A 22,456-nucleotide genomic window follows, 5' to 3' on the forward strand; every position below is an offset into this window, starting at 1 on the left:
AAAATGCTATTGTCTGTCCTTAAGGTCATGGCAGTCACAGCCTTGGCAAGAAGAAGCTGGGCTGTACCCTGTGTCTTCTTGGTATCCACAGAACCTCCTGTCCTCCTGGATCCCAAACTACCAGATGCTTCAATTTTTTATTAAACTAAAAACAAAACAAAAAACTGCCCTTGCCATCCCTTTCTTAATCTGTCCAGCTGCTGGCATGAAAATGTCCAAACCCAGTCAGGGTCCACCACATCATGGGCAAAACTAGACTACTTCCTAATGTAAACACAATGGTTTATGAGAAAAAACAAAAACAACTGTTAAGTCTTCCATGAGGAAATCTGTTAAGAATGTACACACCAAGGGACTCAATCTCCTCCTGATGTCAAAACTCAAGGGCCACAACTTAAGTTACCTCTTGTCAAACTCCCTACATCTGTTGTTTCTTCAGGAGAAAATTACCATACAAAACCTATCTTTTCTGGCAAATCAGAAATGCATAGGAACACGTTTCAACAGTCTTGATTTCCATCAAACCAGTTCTAGGTGTGGCCTGAGCCAGAAAGCCCCAGGATCTTGGACTGACTCACGATCGATCAGTCCTTACCTACTCAAACAACATACTAGGTCGTACAGTAAGCCAAAGAGATGTTGTCACAAATGTGCTTAACCCTAATGTAGACAGGAGTTTATTCTAGTCTGTTGAACAAAGCAGTTTTGAATGCAGAACAGCAGCAAAGGCACAGCAAGAGGGAGGACTAGATGTGGACGAGGGAGAAGCTAGGAGGAAGGGCCTGGGAACTAGTCCAAACTACTCTCCTACCTGGAGCACCTCCCTCATCAGAGACAGACAGGTCAACAAAAAAATGACACCTTAAAGTCTGGCACTTCCAAGAGTGCTAATGCCCAGGATCCCCTCACAAGGACCCTTCTTATGCAGCTACTGCCTTCCCCGGTGTTTTGCTAAGGAGATCCTCGCTAGTAACCACAAGTGGAGTTGTAAAAAAGCTTGGTGTGCCTATACTATAGACCTCTCCCCAACAAGAGGTATGAGCAAGCTGGCATACGGTGTCTGACCCGGACCCGGTGGGGAATGCGGCGGGGCAGGGATAGATAGGGATGTCCCTTTGAAATCGAGCAGCAGAAATAAAAAAACTTTACACACAGTTCACAGCCCATTATAGTCCTAGCCAGGAAATAAACCCTTTAGAAACCCGACTAGTCACAGTCTCTAACCAAGAAGCAAAACATAATTAGAAGCCTAACTGCTTAAACATCCTTAAAAATGAGGAAAAAAGTAGGGGAGTGAAGGAAATACGCTCTTCACAAGTGTCACCCCACTCCTGACTGTGAACCTGTAAGGTCAGTCCTTAAAACAAGGTAAGGGAGAGAACCAGTGCCTGTACATAGTGACAAGGAACATGCACCCCTACACCAGAGTCTGGCACATCCAGGCCTCAGTGAGTTCTACCCGCATACCTGTGAGGTGGACATGCGAGAGGTATCTTGTCGGCCCGTGAGATCAGATGAGGAGACGTTGACTGGTGCCCCACGGTGCAGCCGCATGCTCACTTTCCGTTCTCGTTCCATGCCAGAGACGGGCCTAGGAGAGGTGTTGGCTAGAGGAGATGAAGAGAAGCCACAATCACTGAGTACCTTGGCTCTTTAACACCTCGCTAGCTGGAGATGGCTCTGGGGTCAAGAGTACTTGCTCTTACAGAGGACCCATTTTGGTTTCCAGTAGTCACATGGCAGTCCACAATTATTCCTAACTCCAGTTGCAGGAGACCCAGTGCCTTCTTTTGACCTTCAAGGCACAAGGCACATATGCAGTGCACAGGCACACACGCAGGCAAAACACCCATACACACACAATAATCCAAATAAATAAATAAAAATCTCATGAGCCTGCAGGCACAGCAGAGGCTAATGGCCCTAGCCAAGTGCACAGGCTCAGGGATACACACACAACCAACTCAAATGACCAGCGATCCCAAGACCCTGCTGGAAGCAGGGATGCATTCTAAGATTTCAACATTCAGCAGAACATGTCAGACCTGAGTAGTCAAAGGTTTGGAAAAAAAAAAAAACACTATTGTGATAGAGAAAAAGAATTTTTTGAGACAGGGTTTTTTTGTGTTGCCCTGAACTCAATTTGTAAACTGGGCTGGCCTCAAACTCAGAAATCCACCTGCTTCTGCCTCCCAAGTACTGGGACTAAAGATGTGCACCATCCCACCCAGCTCAGCAAAACTTTTTAAAAACTTATTTTATATGTGTGGGTGGTTTTGCCTAACCATGTCTGTGTACCACGTGCATGCAGTGCCCAAAGGGACCAGAGGATGGGTTGGTTCTCCTGGAACTAGAATTCAGACAGTATAAAAGCTGTCATGTAGGGGCCAGGAAATGAATCCAATCCTCTAGAAGATCAGACAGTGCTCTCAGTCATCTTTCCAGTCTCATGAGAAACAGTTATCTAGGAAACAGTCAATATTATCAACAAATTTCAGGGAACTCAATCTTCAAGACCAAGTCTTGTGAGGAGGACATTTCTTTCTTTTCTCTGAGACAAGATCTTACTATGTAAACTAAGCTGGCTTTAAATTCACAGAAAACCACCTTGCCTCTGCTTCCCAAGTTCTGGGGTTAAAGGTGTTCCTAAAGATGACATCATGGGTTGTGCCCCAGTCCTATCTAGTCTTCAGAATGAGGACTGACTGAAATGGGTACACAACCCTGAACTGGTTGGCCCAGAATCCTTGTGAGGTCACATACTAGGGTGGTCAGCAAGTCATCAAACATGAAACAGAGGCCCTAGTTTGATGGAACATGCTAAGAGGTGTGCTCACCCGTGTGTGAGGTAGGGGTAAGGGGCGTTGGGGGAGCCACTTCCTGGGTTCCCCGAAGACGGCCGGAAGCTGTAGAAGGGAGGCCACGGGTGGCTGGATTCCGGGAGTGTCTTAATCGCTCCTCTCTGTCCCGGCGTTCCCGCTCAGCATCATCTGCAGCTCGGCTGGCACCCTGAGAAACAAAGATTAGGATGAACAGCAGAAAAGTGGCCTTGGTTTAAAAAAAAAAAGCTAAATGCCCCAAGGCTTTTGGCTGGCCCCAGTCCCTTTGGAAAAAACAACAACAAGAAAACACTAAAGGGCACTCGGGACAAGACTGCCCTTTGAAACCACCCACATCAATAGAGAAATCAGACCATTTCTCGGCAAAGATGATGACTGCATAATACCCACGAAGGCCATAGTCCTCTTCATACTCTACCATATTGGAAACCACATGTACAAGCTGTCATTTTAATCCCTACCTATCAATGCTGGCATGCTAGTGTATTAGGGGAGGAAGCAGGGGCTGCCTGAGACAGGAAAGAGCGCAAGGCAGAGCTTAAGCACTGAATCAGAAAGGCCTAAGCAGAGTCCTTTCTAGACACAGGCCAACAGCATGGATGGGAAGTCAGGTTTCTGTTGGACCAGAAACCAGAGTCAAAGTATCATTCTGATCACTGTCAGCAGGGTCTGCAAGCATGGGCCACTTCTTTGTGTAACCTATTTCATTATAGACTTAGCTGTCTCTTGAATCCCCCACCCTGGCAGAAGGACTACTCCTGAGCCAGCTCACCCCATAGGACAAGTCTCCTTCTGGCCCTGGCTGGTCTACAGATACACAAGCAGCACTAGACCCAGGCATCTACATCTAGTTCAGTCATCCACCCTCTCAATGAGTTGGGACATGGTGCAGCTGACAAGGTTCCTGATATATACCCTGAAGAAGCAGTTCTTCCTACTGCTTTGGCTGGATACATTACCTAATTTCTAGTTCCAATTACAAAAACTTTCCTGATCGTTTGAGATGGGGTCTTGCTTTGTAGCCCAAGGCTGGCCTCAAACTAATTAACCAACCTCCCAAAAGCTGCACAACCATGTTTGACTCAAAGAATAAATTTCTGCTGGCTAGCTTAGAGTTATATGTCCTAGGCAGGCCTCAAACTCAAAGAGACCTGCCTACCTTTGCCCTCTGAATGCTTCAAGGTGTTGAGAGCCATCATGCCCAGGGCAATTAACATATTTTCAATGAAAATAGACATGAAAGTTTTAAAAACCTTGAATGCAGCAATATCTGAACTATTACAGGATCAAATTCAGACTGAATACCAGGCACTTTACCCCAGGGGCTCTTCTGAGGCCTGTGATATACACACTGGATTGGAGATAGGGATGGGGATGCTGGATGGCAGAAAGAAGTAGGGCTTAAGGAGACCATCTGTTCAGACTGTCATGCATGCCACCATAGATCAATCCACAAAGCTCCTAAAATTCGTGATGGAAATTATAACAGAATAATCTTCTAAGGTGGGCATGGGGACACCAGTACCCACAGCACTTGGAAAGCCAAAGAACGAGGACAGTTTAAGCCTAGGAGTTCAAGACTAGCCGAGGCAACAACAAACTTCAAAATAAAACTCTGAGGGTTGGAGCAATGAATGGGTTCAGTGATTCAGAGCACTTGCTGCTCTTGAGGAGGACCTGGATCTGGTTCCCAGCATTCACACAGAAGCTTAATACAATAGCTTCTAACTCTAGTTTCAGGGCATCTGACCTTCTCTTCTGACCTTGAGCGAACCAGACATGAACATGGTGCATGTACATTCAGAGAAACACACACCCACACCCATGCCCTTAAAAAGCAAATTCTCAGGCTGGAAAGATGGCTCAAAGGTTAAGAACACTGGCTGCTCTTCCAGAGGTCCTCAGTTCAATTGCCAGCAACCACAAGGTGGCTCACAATCATCTATAATAAGATCTGGTGCCCTCTTCTGGCATGCAGGTGTACATGTAGGCAGAACACTGTGTACAGGAGGAAAAACAAACAAATAAACTAGATCTCGCAGACGAAGTTTTATTCCCTAAAAATTAAGGAAAAAGAGGGGGAAGGAAATAAGAAGGAAGGGCAGCAAGCAGGCCCTTTGACTTACTAAGTAATACCAATCCATAAGCCATTGTGTAGACCTTCACCACAGCTTACTGGATGTCTTATATATATCCATAAATGCCAGTGGTTTTTATTATTTAGTGTGTTTTGTTGCATGTAAGTAAATGCAGTACCCACAGAGGCCAGAAGAGGGCATAAAGGGGGAATTGGATCCCCTAGAAACGGAGTCAGATGGTCCTAAGAACTGAAACTAGGTCCTCTGTAAAACCTGCAAGTGATCTTAACCACTGTGCCATGTCTCTATCCCCAAATGCTATAGGTTTGTGCCTCACCTGGCATCTTCCCTCTCAGTACTCTGAATCCACAGGCAAAGTGGTCTCTAGGCCCAAGTTCTACCAGGTGTGCATGGCTTTCACAATTTCCAATGTGCCCTACTGCTGCGCCTTGCAGACAGTATAGCTTTACATAAAACAAAACAAAAACAGCTTAGCCTCCTAAGGACCAGGTTGTTTCATTCAATGCTCTAGCAAGGTCACTTACAAATTTGAGCATGTTCCAGTCGAACACGTAGTCATAGGAGAAGCCCTGGCGATGGAACAGATTTCTGAAGAGCTGTCTCAGGTAGGAGTAGTCAGGTTTGTCATCAAAACGTAAGGAACGGCAGAAATTCAGGTATGTGGCAAATTCAGCTAAAAAACAAGAAACTCAAAGCTAGTCAAGAACTATCAATGGTGGCCTAGACTCATACCTATTCACCAAGTTCACCTCCCACAGTGCCATATACAAAGACATCAAAGATGAAATCTGAAAACGTCTCAATATATCAACATCTAGAAACTGGAGGTAGAGCTCAGTGGTAGAAAGCTGGGTTCCATACTAACGCCCTCCACACCTCCTAAAAGGTCAACTTTAGAGAGCAAAATGTAGTTATTAAGGGCATTTTCATCCCAGGAGCAATCTCAAAAAATAGGAAAACTCTAGGTGGAACAGGAGTAAAGGGCGGTGGTCAGTCAAGGAGCAGTTAGGTCTTCCACTATTCTTCCCCTTTCCTATCATGTAGGTCACCTCTCCAGGCTCAGTCCTGCCTCTTTCCCGTGTCTCCTGGGCCTCATACAGAACACCTCTTAAACAAAAAGTGCTCAGGGATGGAAAAACAAAACAAGCCAGGTCCAACTGCCACCTTCATATATAAAAAGGTGCCTCTTTCATACAACTCTTCTAATAGAAGGTGAGGCTCTCCACACAGGAGTCTAGTTAACACTGGGGCAGGTGTGAGGGAACTCACAAGGATAGCCCTTGCACAGCACTTCAATGGGAGTGGACATCTTCTTCTCACTGATCCTCTCATACTTCTGCCTCTTGGTGGCGGCCTTCAGCCCCTGCCAGGGGAGAGAGCCCAGGTTGAAGTACATCAGCACGTACCCCAGAGACTCCAAGTCATCTCTTCGAGATTGTTCTGGAAAGAAAAGGGAACTATGTCAAGGATGGCACGTGTGTCTGGTATGTATAAAAGCAATACCAGACAATGGAAATAAAACTTCAAGAATAACACAAAAATGTATTTGCAAAATTATGTCACCAGAAGTTTTCCCTTACATGACATTAAAGAACTTTCCCTAACACTTCAGGCAAGCAACTTCAACAACTTGGAGAACTGGTGAAGGCAGCTTCTGCCTACACTGCACCTGGCAGCATAAAGACTCCAGCAGTTGCACAAATCGGCTTATCTGCTATAAAGGTTGCTGACAGCCTCCATTCATCACCAAACTGATTCATAACCCTAGTCTGCTAAATACATGGGCTTTCCCTAAGCTAAGGATGACCATGTTAAAGGTACACTAAGTCAAGTGTTCCATTCCTATGTCTGGGCTCACCAATGCCAAGGTGCGTGTTGATGGAGGCATAGCGCGCCGTCCCTGTGAGGTTCTTGTTCTCTCGATAAGGGATATGCTGGTGGGTGCGGGCATCTCGGTACTTCTTGGCCAGACCAAAGTCAATGATGTAGACCAGGTTGCCTTTCTTTCCCAGCCCCATGAGGAAGTTATCTGGCTTCACATCTCGGTGGATAAAATTCTTCGAATGAATGTACTCAATACGACTTATCTACAAAAGGAGAAACTAGATGAGACTGAATCCCGAGTGCTCATGCTGGACCAGGAGGCTGCTTGGCAGTGAGGCTCACATTACACATGCTCTGCTTTCTGGAGAGCACAGTGATTTCAGTTAGGGTGGTCATCTTTCAAGATATCTTCAGCTTTCTATCCCCCCGACAGGCCCAGACATTTCTTCTCCTTGGTTCCCGTGGGAGTAGAAGAGAGCAGGCTGAGGTGACAATGGTCTGTATCAGCTGGACTCTGCATGATCCGTAAACAAGAATTTTCATGGAAACCACCCAAGAGCTACTGCCAGTCTAATGTGGGTTCCCTGAGAGAACTGGGAAGTCCATTCATTATGAGTTAAAAATTGGTCTGTAATCCTGAGGTCAACATTAAACAAATTCCCCTTTCTATGCACAAATGGGTATAATAATGGAGAAATGGCAACCAGTAACTTACATATTTTTTGAGAAGAGGTTTTACTACACAGCCCCTGCTGACCTGAAACCTGCTTTATAGACCAGGCTGGTCATGAACCTACAAAGATCTGCCTGTCTCTGCCTCCCAAGTACCACCACGGCCAACATAACCCAGTAATTTATTCTATCAAGCTAGCAAGCACATGCCAAGAACTACACAGCTATGCACTTTATGAAATGGGATGCTTACCATCTGGTCAGCAAGCAACAGGACAGTTTTGAGACTAAACTTCCTTGAACAGAAGTTGAAGAGGTCTTCTAGGCTCGGTCCTAGTAGCTCCATCACCATGACATTGTAGTCCCCCTCAGCCCCACACCATCTGATGGTAGGGATGCCCACTGGAAAAGAAACCAAACATAGCTCTTCAGCCTGGGCTATTACATCAGATCACCAGATCACCTCTACTCAACAAGACATATGTGTTTAGTGGATTGAGTCTGTGGGTTCAGAAGATCCAGGCAATGTCTGCCCTCAAATACACCCACTCATGATTAAGCCACATACAGTAATACATGGCACAGAGCAAACTCTGGCAAGAGTCAAACCAGCAGGAGCAGTAAATGAGATAATTAACTTCATAACATCAGCATCCATGGAAAGAAAAACCACATAAAACAGATCCAGAGAAGCCAGCTGGAAGTCATAGCTGCACCCGTGAAACTGGAACCTAATGCTGAGAAACAGAAGAGAAAGACAACTACCATGGGTTGTAGAAGCAGAGAAAAAAGTGTGTCGGCCCCCCCCGCCCCGATATTGAGAGAAAAGCAAATGCAATGAAAACGTCTTAGAAATTTGCACGGACTTTTCACATACCAACCAGTGGAAGAGGGAGTAAGTAGAGAACAGGGCAAATCCAACAGAGAGGGCAGGTGGGTGAAGTGACGTGCTTGTGTGGTGGAACTGTAGGATCAGGACCAACAGCTTGGACCACGTATGAGACCTAATGAGACCCTACAAAACCAAACAATCCGAACTCCAAACGAGGGAAGGATGCCTTCAAGGTGCTAGATCTAAAAACAGAAGTCCACAATAAACAGACTCTCTACCTTTGAAAAATGGGTCAAAGACCAAATTATTTAATCTAAAAACATAAATGACTGATGACAACAGTCACACAAAGATGTTCAGAAAAAAGCTGGGAGCACTTGCTCATGAAAACTGCCAGGAACAAGGTTGCACACAGCAGCTTTGCTCAGGTCAAAGAGTAAGCACTTCGGAGAACCACGCTTTACAAGACTCCCTGTGCTCTCCTCTGCCTACCAGAGCACGTGGTCTAGTAAGCACCACAGTTACTGGCCTCTTCTGGCCTAATGTCATACATGCAGACAGAGCATTCATATACACAATATTTAAGGTGTATGCTATCATAAATGGTATTTTAAAATCACACTTTATAACTAGCTATTGTCCGTTAAGTAAATTGATAGTATTTTAAATGTTTACTAATCTGTATGTGTGTACATGTGTTTGTACCACACTGTGTACACGAAGGTCAGAAGACACCTTTTTGGGAGTTTGTGTGAGGTACAGACTCTGTTTCTGGTGTTGGTCTGTGCACTCCAGAGCATCTATCTGGCTTGTGAACTTCCGGGTGATGCTCCTGTTTCCACTTTCCATATTGCACAGCAGTGCTGGGATTGCAGAGACACACACTACATCCTGCTTACACTTTAATCCACTAAGCTATCTCCCTATCCCAACTGATGATATTCTGATCTTAAGCTAAGAAAACTCATTTCTTCTATGTTTACTCTAGGAGATTCTATCACATGCACATACGTTCTAGGAATATATTGTCAAAAAGGTTACAAGATGCATATAGCATAACTGCATTACATAACAGCAAACTGCTATTTAGGAGGGATGTATACCTTCCTTGGCTTCTTGATGTACTTAATAGTTGGGGGATATGTGATGGGTGGCAGCACCTTCCCTTTCAATGGGGAATAGTAGTGTCATTTGTTAATCCATGGCACTGGAAACTGAATAAAATTCAGTCACTGCAAAGGATTCCTGAGCTCAGATTCCTGGCTGAAAAAGATGGATAATGTCTTCTGTGGTGCACTTTACCCTCAGCAAACTGCCAGGAACTAACTAGTAGTAAAGCCTAGGAACAAGTGACTATAAAACCAGTTAGGAGAAGGTTCCTGATAAAGCATGATGAACCTTCCAGCTATAGGGTCCCTGCTACTCTGAAGCCAGACATTCATACTAGCAAAATCCAGAATCCAAAGTAGACCCATGTCTAGAAAGTGCTGCTGCTACTTTTTTCTCATGTCCTGTGTGTTTTTTTCTTTTTTCTTTTCCAGGAACAAATGGAGCTAACAGTTTAAAGAAAAAAACCCAAGTGCTGTGCCATGATTTGGGAATGAGTTACACCACTCAATGCTTTAACTGGGGCCAGAAAACATAGGCATTGGCAAGTGCTTTCCATTGTGATTTGACAAGTATTTCAATGTAAATGTGGGCACTAAGAATTAATTCAAATAGACAAATTAATTACATTGTCGGCAATTCAGTTTTAAAATGACTAAACCTGTCAAATAGTATTTGTAGTATTTAGATTTTGAAAACCAAATATCTTATGGGAGGACAAGAAAGAAAAACAGCAGGGCTAGGGCTGTAGTTCAGTAGTACAGTGCTTATCATAGCACAGCAAAGTCCTAGTTTCATCCTAGCACTCCAAAACAACCCCCAGCACCCCCAAATCATGGCAAACAGAATGTGTAAGCAAGGGCCAGCGAAGATATGCTAGAGAGACTAGGCAGGCCATAGCTTCACAGGGTAGCATTGGAGACTTCCTCAAAGGAGTGAGGGATCACAGGCATCTTTTACTCCAATAAATATCTACTTCACCTACATGCTGCATGTTCTATAGCAATGTTCAATAATAGCTCATGACTAACTAGGCATGGTGGTCCACAACATTAACTCCAACACTCAGGAGGCAGAGGAGGAATTTGATACCTTGACAAAAAAAATCAAAATCAAAGACAAAAGATAAACACTGCCAGGCATGCTGGTTTATCTGAGCACTTGGGAGTCAGAGGAAGGAAGATCACCAGCCTGGTCTACAAAGTGAGTTCCAGTCCAGCCAGGGCACTATAGACCGTCTTAGTTGTTTTTTTAAATGCTGTGAAGAGGCAACTATGACCACAGCAACTCTTATAAGGAAAACATTTAATCGGAGTGGCTTGAGGTTCACTCCATTATCATTATGGTGGTGAGCATGGCAGCATGTAGGCAGATGTGCTGGAGCTGAAGTGTCCTACATCTTGCAGGTAGTCGACTGACCGTCACACTGAGAGAAACTTCAGAAAGAGACATAGTGACATGCTTCCTCCAACAAGGCCACACCTCCTAATAGTGCCACTCCCTTTGGGGGCCATCTCCCACTCCACCCCCCAAAAAAGCCAAGAAAAAAACTATGGTGTGTATTTCCTACACAGATCCTATCACAAAGAGCTTTTCTTCCCATTCCACCAAGCTCCCTGTAACACATTAACAGAAGAAAACATTACTCATTAATGTTTTCTGTTGAGGAGTTACTGAAGGAGGGTGTGGTCTACATCTACTTTGGGATATATCAGGAATGGAATAAGCAGTTAAAAAAGCTACCAGGTCTTATCTGGCAGTACCAGGTGTTGACAAAAACTCGCTGACTACTCAAGACTTTTACTAGCTGAATTCTAGTTTATTTCTAGTATTTCACCTTTAACTTTTTGTGCTGACCAGATTTTTGGACTGGTGAAGTGCCCAGAGCTCACTGTTGTTTACACTGTGTGAAGATGTGTCACTGTGATTGGTTTAATAAAGAGCTGAAAGGCCAATAATCAGGCAGGAGAGATAGGAAGGATTTCTGGGGAAAGAGAGGAAAAGGAATCTAGGCACTTGCAGATTAGGTTACAGAGATGTCCAGGGGACTCTGAAGAAGTCAGACATATGGTAGAAAGGAGAGGTCATGTGGCAGAAGATAGATTCATAGAAACAGATTAATTTGAATTTTAAGAGCTAGTGGGACCAGCATAAGCTAATGGTCAAGCTTTTATAATTAATAAGAAGTCTCTGTGTAGTTCTTTGCAGGCTAGAGAGTCAAGAAAGCCCAACGAGAGAGCTTGCAAGAGCACATCCTAAGGCTGAGCTCAGGTTCCAGTCTATATCCTATGAAAAGCCTCCTGTGCTGTTTCTCATTCAGTACAGCAGTTCTTAACCAGGCATGGCTACACTACTAGCACCTGCAAGTCTTCCACATAAACCTCATGTTACAGTCATCCACTTAACTGTATGATTTCTTTTTGGCACAACCAGAGCCAATGTAAACAAGATCAGGACAATGAAACAGGTGCTTGTTCCTTTCAGAAGGTAGCAAAGCAATCCATATTCATCTACATACATAGAACATGACATAATGTGGTTTCTGAGCAAAGTATATGCCCATCCTGCATCTGACAACCTCCATTTAGTCTCAGATAACAAACACTGCCAATATTGCATTCTTTCTCTGGACATACTATGTTTCCCAAAACAGAGACCTTTAGGGTATTCAGTAAGTGGGTAACAATAGTAAAACCTGACCAAAGGCTGAGGAACACCAAGAAAGGGTAGTACCCATTTCTGAATCTTGTCTGGGTTCTATGAGTTTGGAGAAGGGATATGGGCAAATGACTGAGGGCCCAACTGAGGAAGTAATGCTATCTCCCAGCAGGTTCCTGGCATCATCCAGGACATCTAATCATCATAACCAGGGAGGGCAACTGACATCTAGGATGCTCGACAGAACAAAGAACAATACCAAGCAAATGGCAGTGACACTGATGCCAGAGACCTGTCTGGAACGCACTAACCCCTTTCTCCTTTCTTGTCACTATCAGGCTGCCTCTTCCCTTAGGCACTCTAGACTAGCACAGTCTAAGAACTACAACCCTTAATACATTAAGCTCAAATGTTGACACTCCGAGAAAAGACCAAACCTATGACACTTTGTTCTACTCTGCTTGTTAGAAAAGCTATGCAGTCAGCCCCTAATGCCCCCAAGGAGGCTGTTTTTCTGAAAAAGGTGCCAAAGGGCAGCTGAGCAGGATTGGGCCTCTGCAGGCCTCTTTTTGAGACAAAAAAAAAAAAAAGATAAAAATAAAACCAACAAAATTGAGGCCGGGCGTTGGTGGCACACGCCTTTAATCCCAGCACTCGGGAGGCAGAGGCAGACGGATCTCTGTGAGTTCGAGACCAACCTGGACTACCGAGCGAGTTCCAGGATAGCCTCCAAAGCCACAGAGAAACCCTGTCTCGAAAAAAAACAAAAAAACAAAAAACAAAAACCAACAAAATTGAATAGGATGAAACAAACAGAAGAAAAAGTCAAAGAAAGAGCACATGAAACAGATAGATGCAGAGACTCATAAAAACACATCAGAAACTAACACATATACAAAAGAAAAATAATGCCCAACCAAAACATTATGAGACAGTTTCCCCTTTTCTGCTGACAGGGCAGGGCCAATAAAGGCTGTGTCTCAAGGGTGGGTAGCAAGGCTAGGAGGACTCTCTGTCTTTCCTACTCTTAACTACCATGGCACCATGGAGCCGTCTGCTAAAAGGGATCATGAGGTATGGCTTTTCAGATACAAAGTCTATCATGATTGTGTCCTCTGCCTAGACTGCCATGTGTTCCTGACTGTTCCTGCCTTATATTCCTCTCTCCGCCCAGCCATATCACTCCTGTCTCTACCTCCCCGAGTGCTGGGATTAAAGATGTGTACCACCACTGCCTGACATCTATGGCTGTGGCTAGCTTTGCATTCTGATCTTCAGACAAGCTTTATTAGATCATAAACAAAATATCACCACACCTATCCTAGGAGATGGGGAAGTTAAGCCTTCAGAAGAGCCCTGGCCCTAACCCTGCTGGTAAGTTCTTCTGAGGGTACAGCCCCATCATCTAGGATAGGAACCTTCACGTGTGTCTTCACCTGCTCCATGAGTCAAACTAGCAGCTCCCAGAATTGTAGAATGAGACTGGCCCACCACTAGCTTCAGTACTCCAAAGTCTTGGGGTAATGTTCTACAGAACTGGAACTGATAACAGTGACTTAGCTGGAGGAATCAGAAGTCATGTTCAAGAATCCTATGCAAGAGAAAACGAGCTTCAGAGAATTCAATGGGACTACCCCCAAGTTCTAAGGAAAGCATGTTGCCCAGAAGATGCCAACTGGCAGGAAGCACCATGGTGTGACAGGCAGCACCACTAGTAGCCCTTCCCACCATAAGACAATATGTTTAATTAGAACCTTTCGCAAAACCCAGATTTCAAAGACATTACCATCTAACTGGAAACTAAGAAAGCGGTTCTTAAGCAAAATACATAAGACTGTTCTTTTTCTTGGGTTAGGTCTTCTGTACCTCAAAACCAGGCCATGGGAAGATATTTAACCCCAATGACCTTACCTCCTCCCTGCATCATTTTGTAGATCTTGCTCTCAATGTGGAGCTGAGGGTGTTTGGTTTTGACACATTCAAGCTTGATGGCAACTTCTTCTCCTGCAGCAATGTCCGTACCTGGGCAAAGAAAGAAAATTATAGACATTATTTCGTGTCTACCACATAATCCAAAGCTTGCTGCAGAAAGGACAAGTACTGTTTTACATCCTTTATATCTGGGCCAGAAACGGTGCTGGGGATAGAATCCAGCACCCTTCACATGGCTAGGCCAGAACCTTGCCACTGAACCACACCCTAGTTCCAATCACACCAAGTTTCCTGAGATGAACCAAATGACAGAAGCTCTTCACTTCCTAGTAAGAGACTATACTGCTGATTGACCAACACAGAAAGCTATCTCTACTCAAAAAAAGAAAAAGGAAAATCTTTCCACTTGTACTCACTGCACCCAAGTCAGTCACCAGAGTTGCAGGTCCCAATCTTTCTACCCACTCAGGCACACTCTGATAGGCCTTCTCGAGTGTGCCTGAGTCTCCCAAAAAGAGCAGAGAGATAGGTTTTACACTCTTCTCTGTCCTCCAAGTCTCAGGCCAGACAGGCTTGACATCTACACACACATCTCAACAGTTTCTCATCAGCAGATCTCAAGTGGGCCCAATCCTCTCATGGCTTCAGGAATCATCTCTAACCAAACTATTGCCAAAGATCCTATCTCTGTCTCTTAAATATTGGGATTAAAGGCATGTGCCACTCTTTGAATTAAAGAGACCAGAATGGACTCGCTTCTTAAGCCCTGGCCAATTCTGCCTCTGCGATACAAACAGGGTATGTAGTTTTTGTTAGTTTGTGATGAACACTAAGATGACTAGTCTATGAGTTTGGAGGCAAAAAGATAGTTTCATGTGTAAGTGTCCCTTTCAGGCTTTCCTCCAACCACCTTCCTTCAGGCTCCCACATAAGTATGCCTCAGTCTACCTGGCCCAACCTGCTTGGGATTTTCATCCAGGAGCTCTGAATGAAAATAGCCTACTGCACCACATTGACCCTCCTGCCTGAAAGGTTGTAGGTAGAAAGCACTTCCAGGAATGTGGTTATCTGAAAAAGATAACATGGCCTTCCAAAGAATCTGATACAACCATACATGACCAGGGTCTATGATGGGTAGACAAGTTGTGGACTGAGCAGCCTGGCTACTTCGTGATGACTCAGTTTGTCTTGTCAACTGAACTGGGAGAGGTCAGCAAGAGTCGAGGAAACATAGGGTTAATGAGTCACTCTGACGGAAGGTGGAACAAGGCCCCTAAACATAGAGGCAACCCAATGCTAACAACTGTGTCTAGTGCCCACCCAAGAACCAGAGACAAGTCATTTTGGTCTGTCAGATGGCTGCTCCCAGAACATGGCCCAAAGCTAATCTCCAATGCTGCGAATCTGTAAGAATAATAGGATAGTTGCTAGGTTTAAGAACTTCACTTACTACTCCACAAAAACTCTATGGATACTAGCAATAAGCAATATATCTTACTCTTTTTGCCTACAGGTAGGGCAACCTATCCATTTATACAAAAAGTGACTTCATCTAGAATGTACTTGCAGATGAAAAATGACCTCTGAGTTCTTTTAAGGACCTAGACTCTGAGCTGAACTTGCCAGCCAGGAGGAATGGTGACTCACTTCACCAGTTACGTCAGTGACTCCTTGCACCCCAAAGCAGTAGTCTCTGGGGACAGCTGGCAGGTCCACAGGGACAAGACAGCCAAGGGTCAACAGCCTACTGAATGAGAACCTTCTGGAAGGTGGAAGAAAATACCTCTAGCTTTACTCTTCTGTGGCTACTATAGTTCGTGCCTTGACAATCAGTCCTGGAATACTCTCAGGCTCAGGAATAAATGACCACTGACAACTGTGAATTACACCTTTTCGTGGAGCCAATGCCATGTACTGTGTCAAGAAAAGAGCCTGCAGAACCTATAAAGAGGGTTGCACTGAGTCTGGCAATCATCAGGAGAGGGAAGGTGGACACAGGACACACCAGCATACGAGGACAGCACAAAACCTCCTCCACGGACTCCCTTGCCTTCTAGGTACAAGGACCAAGCAGCTCCAACTTCTATTTATCCTATGCGAGTCAATGCAGACTTACTGGTTTGCAGTCCTGCAGTTCTGTCCCACCATCCCGGCAGGCTGCATCTCCTGAGCCCCACCAGCATGCTAGTCTAGTCCAGACCTTACACTGTTACTGGGCCAAGCACAGGAGAATGGACCTTTAAACTCTGGTAGCGATTTAGTACTACTACAAAGACTGAAATTTAAACTACCTGGTTCTCTACCATGTGTAAGTCTGATAAATGCTACCAGAAGAGACACTAGTACCTAAAAGATATCACTGTAATCAGGGGTTCGGAAACAAAACAGGTAAAAACATTTATTCAGGGAACAGCAAGAAAGCTCAGGAGCTTTAAGGGTGCTTGCTGCCAACCTTAACAAGGTAATTTCAACTCCTAGAATCACAGGATAAAGGTAGAGAACCTGCGCAAGTTGTCCTCTTGACTTGTATACATACACCCACGCTCTAAACACACACACACACACAAATCTAATAAAAAATTTTAACACCCCCTCCGCAAACATTTGTTGTTTGTATTACCCAAACAGCAGCACTGTCTACAAGCAGTTAAACAATCCTGGATCACTGAAGATAGGGCTCCCTTCCTAGGCAGAGACTGGATTGTGTTTAGATTATACAACAATGTTAACTGAGGCTCACAGCCATCTGTAACTCCAGTTCCAGGGGGCATGACACAAAAGTAATGGGAGGGAGGGAGGAAGGATGGACAGAGGGACGGAGGGAGAGAGGGAAGAAAGCAAGCAGGCAGGCAAAGTTATGTCCCTCAAGTTGAGCAGCCCATAAAGGTTGACGGATCGCATGAACCTAACCCACAACACTACTCTGTCCAGGGACAGGAAACGAACACTCAATGACAAGCCCAGATGCTGGTCACTCCAATCAAGATTTCTCTTGTCTGAAGATATGGGACAGCAGTTAAGAGCATTAGCTGCTCTTCCAGAGGACCTGGGTTTGTTTCCCAATGTCCACATGGCAGCTCACAACTGTCCTGTCCTGTAACTCTAGTTGCAGGGGATATGACATCCTCTTCAGGCCTCCTTAGGAACTGCATGCACATGGTGCTGACACGTAAGCAGGCAAAACACTTAATATAAAAATAGGCCGAGGAGTGGTGGTGCACACCTTTAATCCCAGCACTGGGGAGGCAGAAGCAGGTGAGCTGTTACACAGAGAAACCCTGTCTTAAAAAAAAAATCTTACACACACACACACACACACACACACATGTGTGCGTGGGGAAGGAGAGAAGAGTGCGTGTGCTGGGTGGCAGTGGTGGCAAGTGTCTTTAATCCCAGCACTTGGGAGGCAGAAACGGGCATCTGTATGAGTTTGAGGCTTGCCTAGTCTACAGTTCAAGTTCCAGGACAGCCAGGGAAACCCTGTCTCAAGAAAAAAAGAGAAAAACAAAGCAACTCAAAACCCCAAAATAATCTTGTTAACAAGGAAGTGGGGAGCCATCTCCTAACAGCAAGGCAAAGGTCAGTTCACAGGGCAACGAGGGCCGAGTGGCATAGAGTATCACTGCTATTATCAAACAACACTATTCTAAGGCAGAAGCAAGCAATGGCCTAAAGGCCTAAAACTACAATGATGCTACCATAACTTTTAGGGATTAAGTCACGATCACAGTAGCCCCAAATATCAAGGTTTAGCCACCCATCTCAAACACACCAGTTACAAAGACAAACAGTAAAACAGAAAAGGAGGTTTATCCAATGCAATCACACTAGGAAGAACAGGGATCCAAGGACCACTCCCAGGCTATCACTCGGGTACTGACTTGAGGTTCAAAGGTTTCTTATTACATGACATCTACAAACATGTGGGGCTGCTATACTACTAGAAATGCTAAGTCCGGGTTGGACCCTCCTGGGACTTCAAACATAAGGTAACAGTAGGTATAATTAAGCAGATCTGGTCAAGGTACAGCCCCACCATTACTGTCTCAGTTCCAGATCTGCTATAGAAGGTATTTATATAAGCTGTCAGAACTATGTGAAATCTTTCTGAGTATCAAGTTCCTTTTTGGGTGGCACAAGGACTGCAGCCTTGATTTTCCTCCAACATGGGTAAATTTAATTCTCTGATGTCTGGATCAGTAAATAACATACTACCCAAGTATGAGGACCAGAGTCTGGATCCCCAGCACTTATGTAAATACTAGATAGATGTGGCATTCCACTTGTTATTCCCATTCAGGATGCACAGACTGGATTTCTGGAGCAAGCTGGTTAACTGGGTTAGGCAAACTGTAGAGTTGTGGTTTCAAGTAAGAGAGCTTGTCTCAATATGTAAAGCGGAAAGGGATTGAAGAAGACAATGGTGTCATTTTCTGGCTTCTACATGTATGATTATCCCTACATATGTATGCGCGAGTGCGTGCACGCACATGCAAGCACATAACATACATACACATTTCTTTTAATGGCATCTTTCCTGTTGAAGGTCATAATGAGACTGGAAGTCTCACTCTCATGGCCCACCAGTGTTCAGAAGCCTTCAAAGTTGTGAGGTGAAAATGTTACCAAGTTTCAGTTCCCAAGGGATGCTTAAGCACATCATGAAATCTGACGGCACTGCTGGGTAGTGGTGACACACATCTTTGCAGGTGGATCTCTGTGAGTTTGAAGCCAGCCTGGTCTACAGAGTGAGTTCCAGGGCAGCCAGGCTTGTTACATAGAGAAACCCTGTCTCAAAAAACAAACAAACAAAAAAATCTGACTGCACTGTCCATCAAAAGGTAGGCAGCTGAGGCACAAAGAAAGTGGAAATGAAGAGTGAGGAACAAATTTATACAGTGGGCAAGAGGCCTCCATTCTACCAATCATGTCCTCAAGCTTTACTCCTTGCTTCCAGAGGAGAAATAAGGATGAAAAACACGCTTGCCCTGACTCTTCTGTATCTGGCACTTTGTAGCCTGGGTCTATAATGTCCAACTGAACAGACCCTGGCTTACTATATAACCACTGAACAACCTGGACCCCAGTCTAGCCCACACTACAAACTCTTCCAAGATACCCTGGCCCCTTTGGGACTGAGAACAAAGTCAGCATCAGAGTGTGGGCTCTGTTTAAAAATGTTATCAAGGAGGGGTTGGCTGGAGAGATGGCTCAGCAGTTGAGCCCTAGCTACACAACAGTCTGTAACTCCAGTCCTAGGGGATCTGATCCCCTCTTCTGGCGCCTGAGGGCACCTCATACACACGGTAACAGTATGAAGACTCAGTCACATAAAATTAAAGAAGAAATGACAGTTATTAAGGGACACAGTACTGGCAAAAGCAAAATACTGGTTTCCAACACCTCAAAAATATCAGCGCCAGAGCAACACATGTCAGAGATATGACAGGGTAGAGGCTGCTTAAACCAGCAAATACATCCTGCCCAGGGATCCTCTATAGGTATGTGAGCAGTGGCACATTCTGTGTCTGACTGGCTTAGACAGAGGAAGGCTGAGACTGGTGGCATTAGAGATGTGAGTAACAAGCCTCGCAGGGCACTATGGTCACTACAGACTTTTCTCCTGCCTGCTGGCACAGCAGGCCACCAGGAAAGGCTTGAGAACAGGGTTAATGACTTATGACTACAAACAGTTTAACATATTTTAAAGCACAAAAGCCTCAGGAAGAAATCTAAAACCAGGCTTAAAACAGGGAGAACCTGCTGGAAGAATGAAGTTAGAAGAATAAAGCACTTTATGAGAACAGTTAGGAAAGTTTTCATTACTTGCACTAGAATGCATGTCACACAGACATCAAGATGAGGATCCAACTCCACTCATGTTCAACTGGCTAAGTCAATCCACCCCATGGTCTTCAGGTTATCTTTCTTGAACCCTGCCTTTAGACCTGTGCTTCTAGCCTATCTTATTCCAAGTCACTCATTTTCATGTTTCAGTTCCCCAAGGGTGTAACTTGAAAGGACAGTAATGCAGGCTGAGAGTCAAGGCTGACAGAAAAGACCTAACAAGTATTTAATCCCACACAAGAGGCACACCTGGGCCCAGCATGGTGACACACAGCATTGAACGGCAGAGGCAGGTAGATCTCTAAGGCCAGTTAGGGCTGCATAGTGAGATCCTGTCTTAAAACAAAAAACAACAACCCAGAACCCCCACACCATGATAGACAGGAAAGCCCGGGACTCTGACTCTAGGATCCCAGCAATCCATCTTACATGAGAAGAGTCATCAAATAGAACTCCCTGGAAAAAGTTAGCTCACATGATCAGATGCTGTGTGCCTGGTCCCGTCTTTAGTCAGATGTAAAGGTGCCACCACCCACATGCCTGTAGAAGACCCTGGTCAGGGTGTGTATGCACAGGCTCAAGGCAGCCTCTCAGCCCTTCCCTCGCGTCCCACTGCTCTGGATGGGACCCGAGGCTGCAGGAACCGGGCAGATCTGAAGGCACGTGACTGAGTAAGCTGCATCCCCAGACAGAGCCTGCACTCTTCTCAGAGAAGTTTACCTCACAATTTGGTTGTTAGAATCAATCTTCAGAAAGTACAAAACTGCTTGGCAAAATCTCAGGGAACAAAAAGTTTCAAAATACCTATTTTCTGGTGCCCATGAAAGGGTGGCTAATGGACTGGCTTTTCAGTATAGCTCCTATATTCCTGAGGTTAAACTCCTGCCAAAATCTATTGTTCTATAAATAAGCCAAACATCTCCCATTTACCCAGCACTTTGACTCCCAAACACTGCCGAGAAGGCATAAATATTTTAAATGCAAAACCCCAAGTGTCTCTAAAGCATATTTCACTAATCAGGCCACTATGGCAAGAAGCACAGCACAGGTCCAGAGCACTCGTGTGGAGGCACACAGCAGGGTTACCTTACACGCTAGCCAGGGACCATAAATACCTATGAACTACCCACACAGGCCAGCTGCCCACCCCACACCTGTCCAGGTCCTAAGAGTCACAGGAGGAAGGTCTTGAACTTGGGGAGCCTGAAAGGCAAGGCCCAAAGCTGCCTCTTCCCGATTCTCCATTACAGGTACAACAGCCACACAAATGAAGGAGACCGGGCGACTCAACGGAGCATGTCTGCCGCTAACAGGCAACCGTCTTCAGGGCGCTCACCCACCAGAAGTTCAGGGGTTTTTGGAATGATCTACAACTCCACTAGGAAATACAGGGGTAAAAACGCTCATTTTAAAATTCCCGACAAGTGGGTTTAAGCAACTCTGTAAGCCCACGCGTATACGTGCACAGTCTCTCACTGTTAAAAGTCTGACGTGACCCAGGGCGGCCTAATCCCACACCTAGGATTTTTCAAGTCTACCTTGCCAACTCTTGAGACTCAAGGGGTGACAATTCTGACACCACTTCCCTCCCTCCCCTCTACGCTGACCAACCTCTCCCACATCTACTGCGCCCTGCGTTACTCTTAAAACTTCAGTCCCACGGATACCCAGGTGCCCAGGAGTCAGCTTAAAGATGCTCAACACATACTGAAAGACCCGAGGCCAAAGGGCCAGGAACTAACTGATCGAGCTCAAAGGGGAACGTTTCCAGTCCTGCTCTGGAGTTTTAAGGCGGACTGGAAACACCACTGCGGGAAAAGGGCAGGCTCAGACAGCCCCCGAGAACCCTTAGGACCCAGCCCGTCGTCATTTCCCCATTTCGGGGCCGGGACACTCCCCACCTCCACGCTACAATCATATTGTTTTGACATTTCTCCCCCCCAACACACACACACACACACACACACACACACACACACACACACACACACATCAAAACATCCAGGATTACCCCCGCAGGGGTGAAGGGGCCGTTCCAGACCCTCTTGTGGAGGAGAGCATGGCCTTTGTTTACTGCGGTGACCTTAGGTGGGGAGGGAGAGGGAGAGGATGCTGACGCCGGGGGCCCCTGCAGCCCGGGCCCTGCCCCCTTAGGGCCCCACCCCCAAGCCCGCTGCCGCCCTCCCCCGCCCCGCTCACCCCCCTCCCCCGGCCCCGCTGCCCCCTGGACGAGCTCCAACACAGCCCCCACCCCACCCCGCAGCCCAGGCCCGCTGTCCTTTTCCCACGCCCTCCCGACACCCCACCACCACCTCTCTCCGGAAGCCCGCGGCCACCAACCCCCCCCGCCCGCCCGCCGCCCCTAGACCCTGCTCTTCATCTCCCGGGCGGCCCCCGCCTCGACCACTCCCCCAGACTCTCTCGGATGTCTAACCCCTCCTCGGTCCTGCAGTCCCCAGAGCCCAGCTGTCCCCCTCACTCGGTCCCCCAGCCCTTCCCCGCCCCCCCTCGCTTCTCCCCAGCCCGCCGCGCCCAGCCCCCCGGGCCGAGCTCGCACAGCGGCCGTTGATGAAGGCCGCGGCCGGTGGCCCGGGCCCCCCGGACTGCGGGGATGCCGAGCGGCCGAGTGTCCACCACGGCCTGGC

At 46.0% G+C, this 22,456-nt stretch overlaps 1 protein-coding gene across 4 annotated transcripts in view; it reads right to left on the minus strand.

Moving 5' to 3' along the window:
* The window catches only part of Csnk1d (casein kinase 1 delta), a 31,888-nt gene that overhangs the window by 9,041 nt on the left and 391 nt on the right, over window positions 1-22,456 (minus strand). For all 4 annotated transcript variants that reach the window (XM_040747902.1, XM_040747901.1, XM_013113130.3 and 1 more), the window contains 7 exon segments: window positions 13,944-14,054; window positions 7,689-7,837; window positions 6,798-7,026; window positions 6,209-6,379; window positions 5,464-5,612; window positions 2,838-3,009; window positions 1,468-1,607 (listed from right to left, as the gene is read on the minus strand). In XM_040747902.1, coding sequence (XP_040603836.1) covers window positions 1,468-1,607; window positions 2,838-3,009; window positions 5,464-5,612; window positions 6,209-6,379; window positions 6,798-7,026; window positions 7,689-7,837; window positions 13,944-14,054 — 1,121 coding nt within the window.

The sequence above is a fragment of the Mesocricetus auratus genome, unplaced genomic scaffold (genome assembly GCF_017639785.1).
Source record: "Mesocricetus auratus isolate SY011 unplaced genomic scaffold, BCM_Maur_2.0 Super-Scaffold_100007, whole genome shotgun sequence".
NCBI classification, from domain to species: domain Eukaryota; kingdom Metazoa; phylum Chordata; class Mammalia; order Rodentia; family Cricetidae; genus Mesocricetus; species Mesocricetus auratus.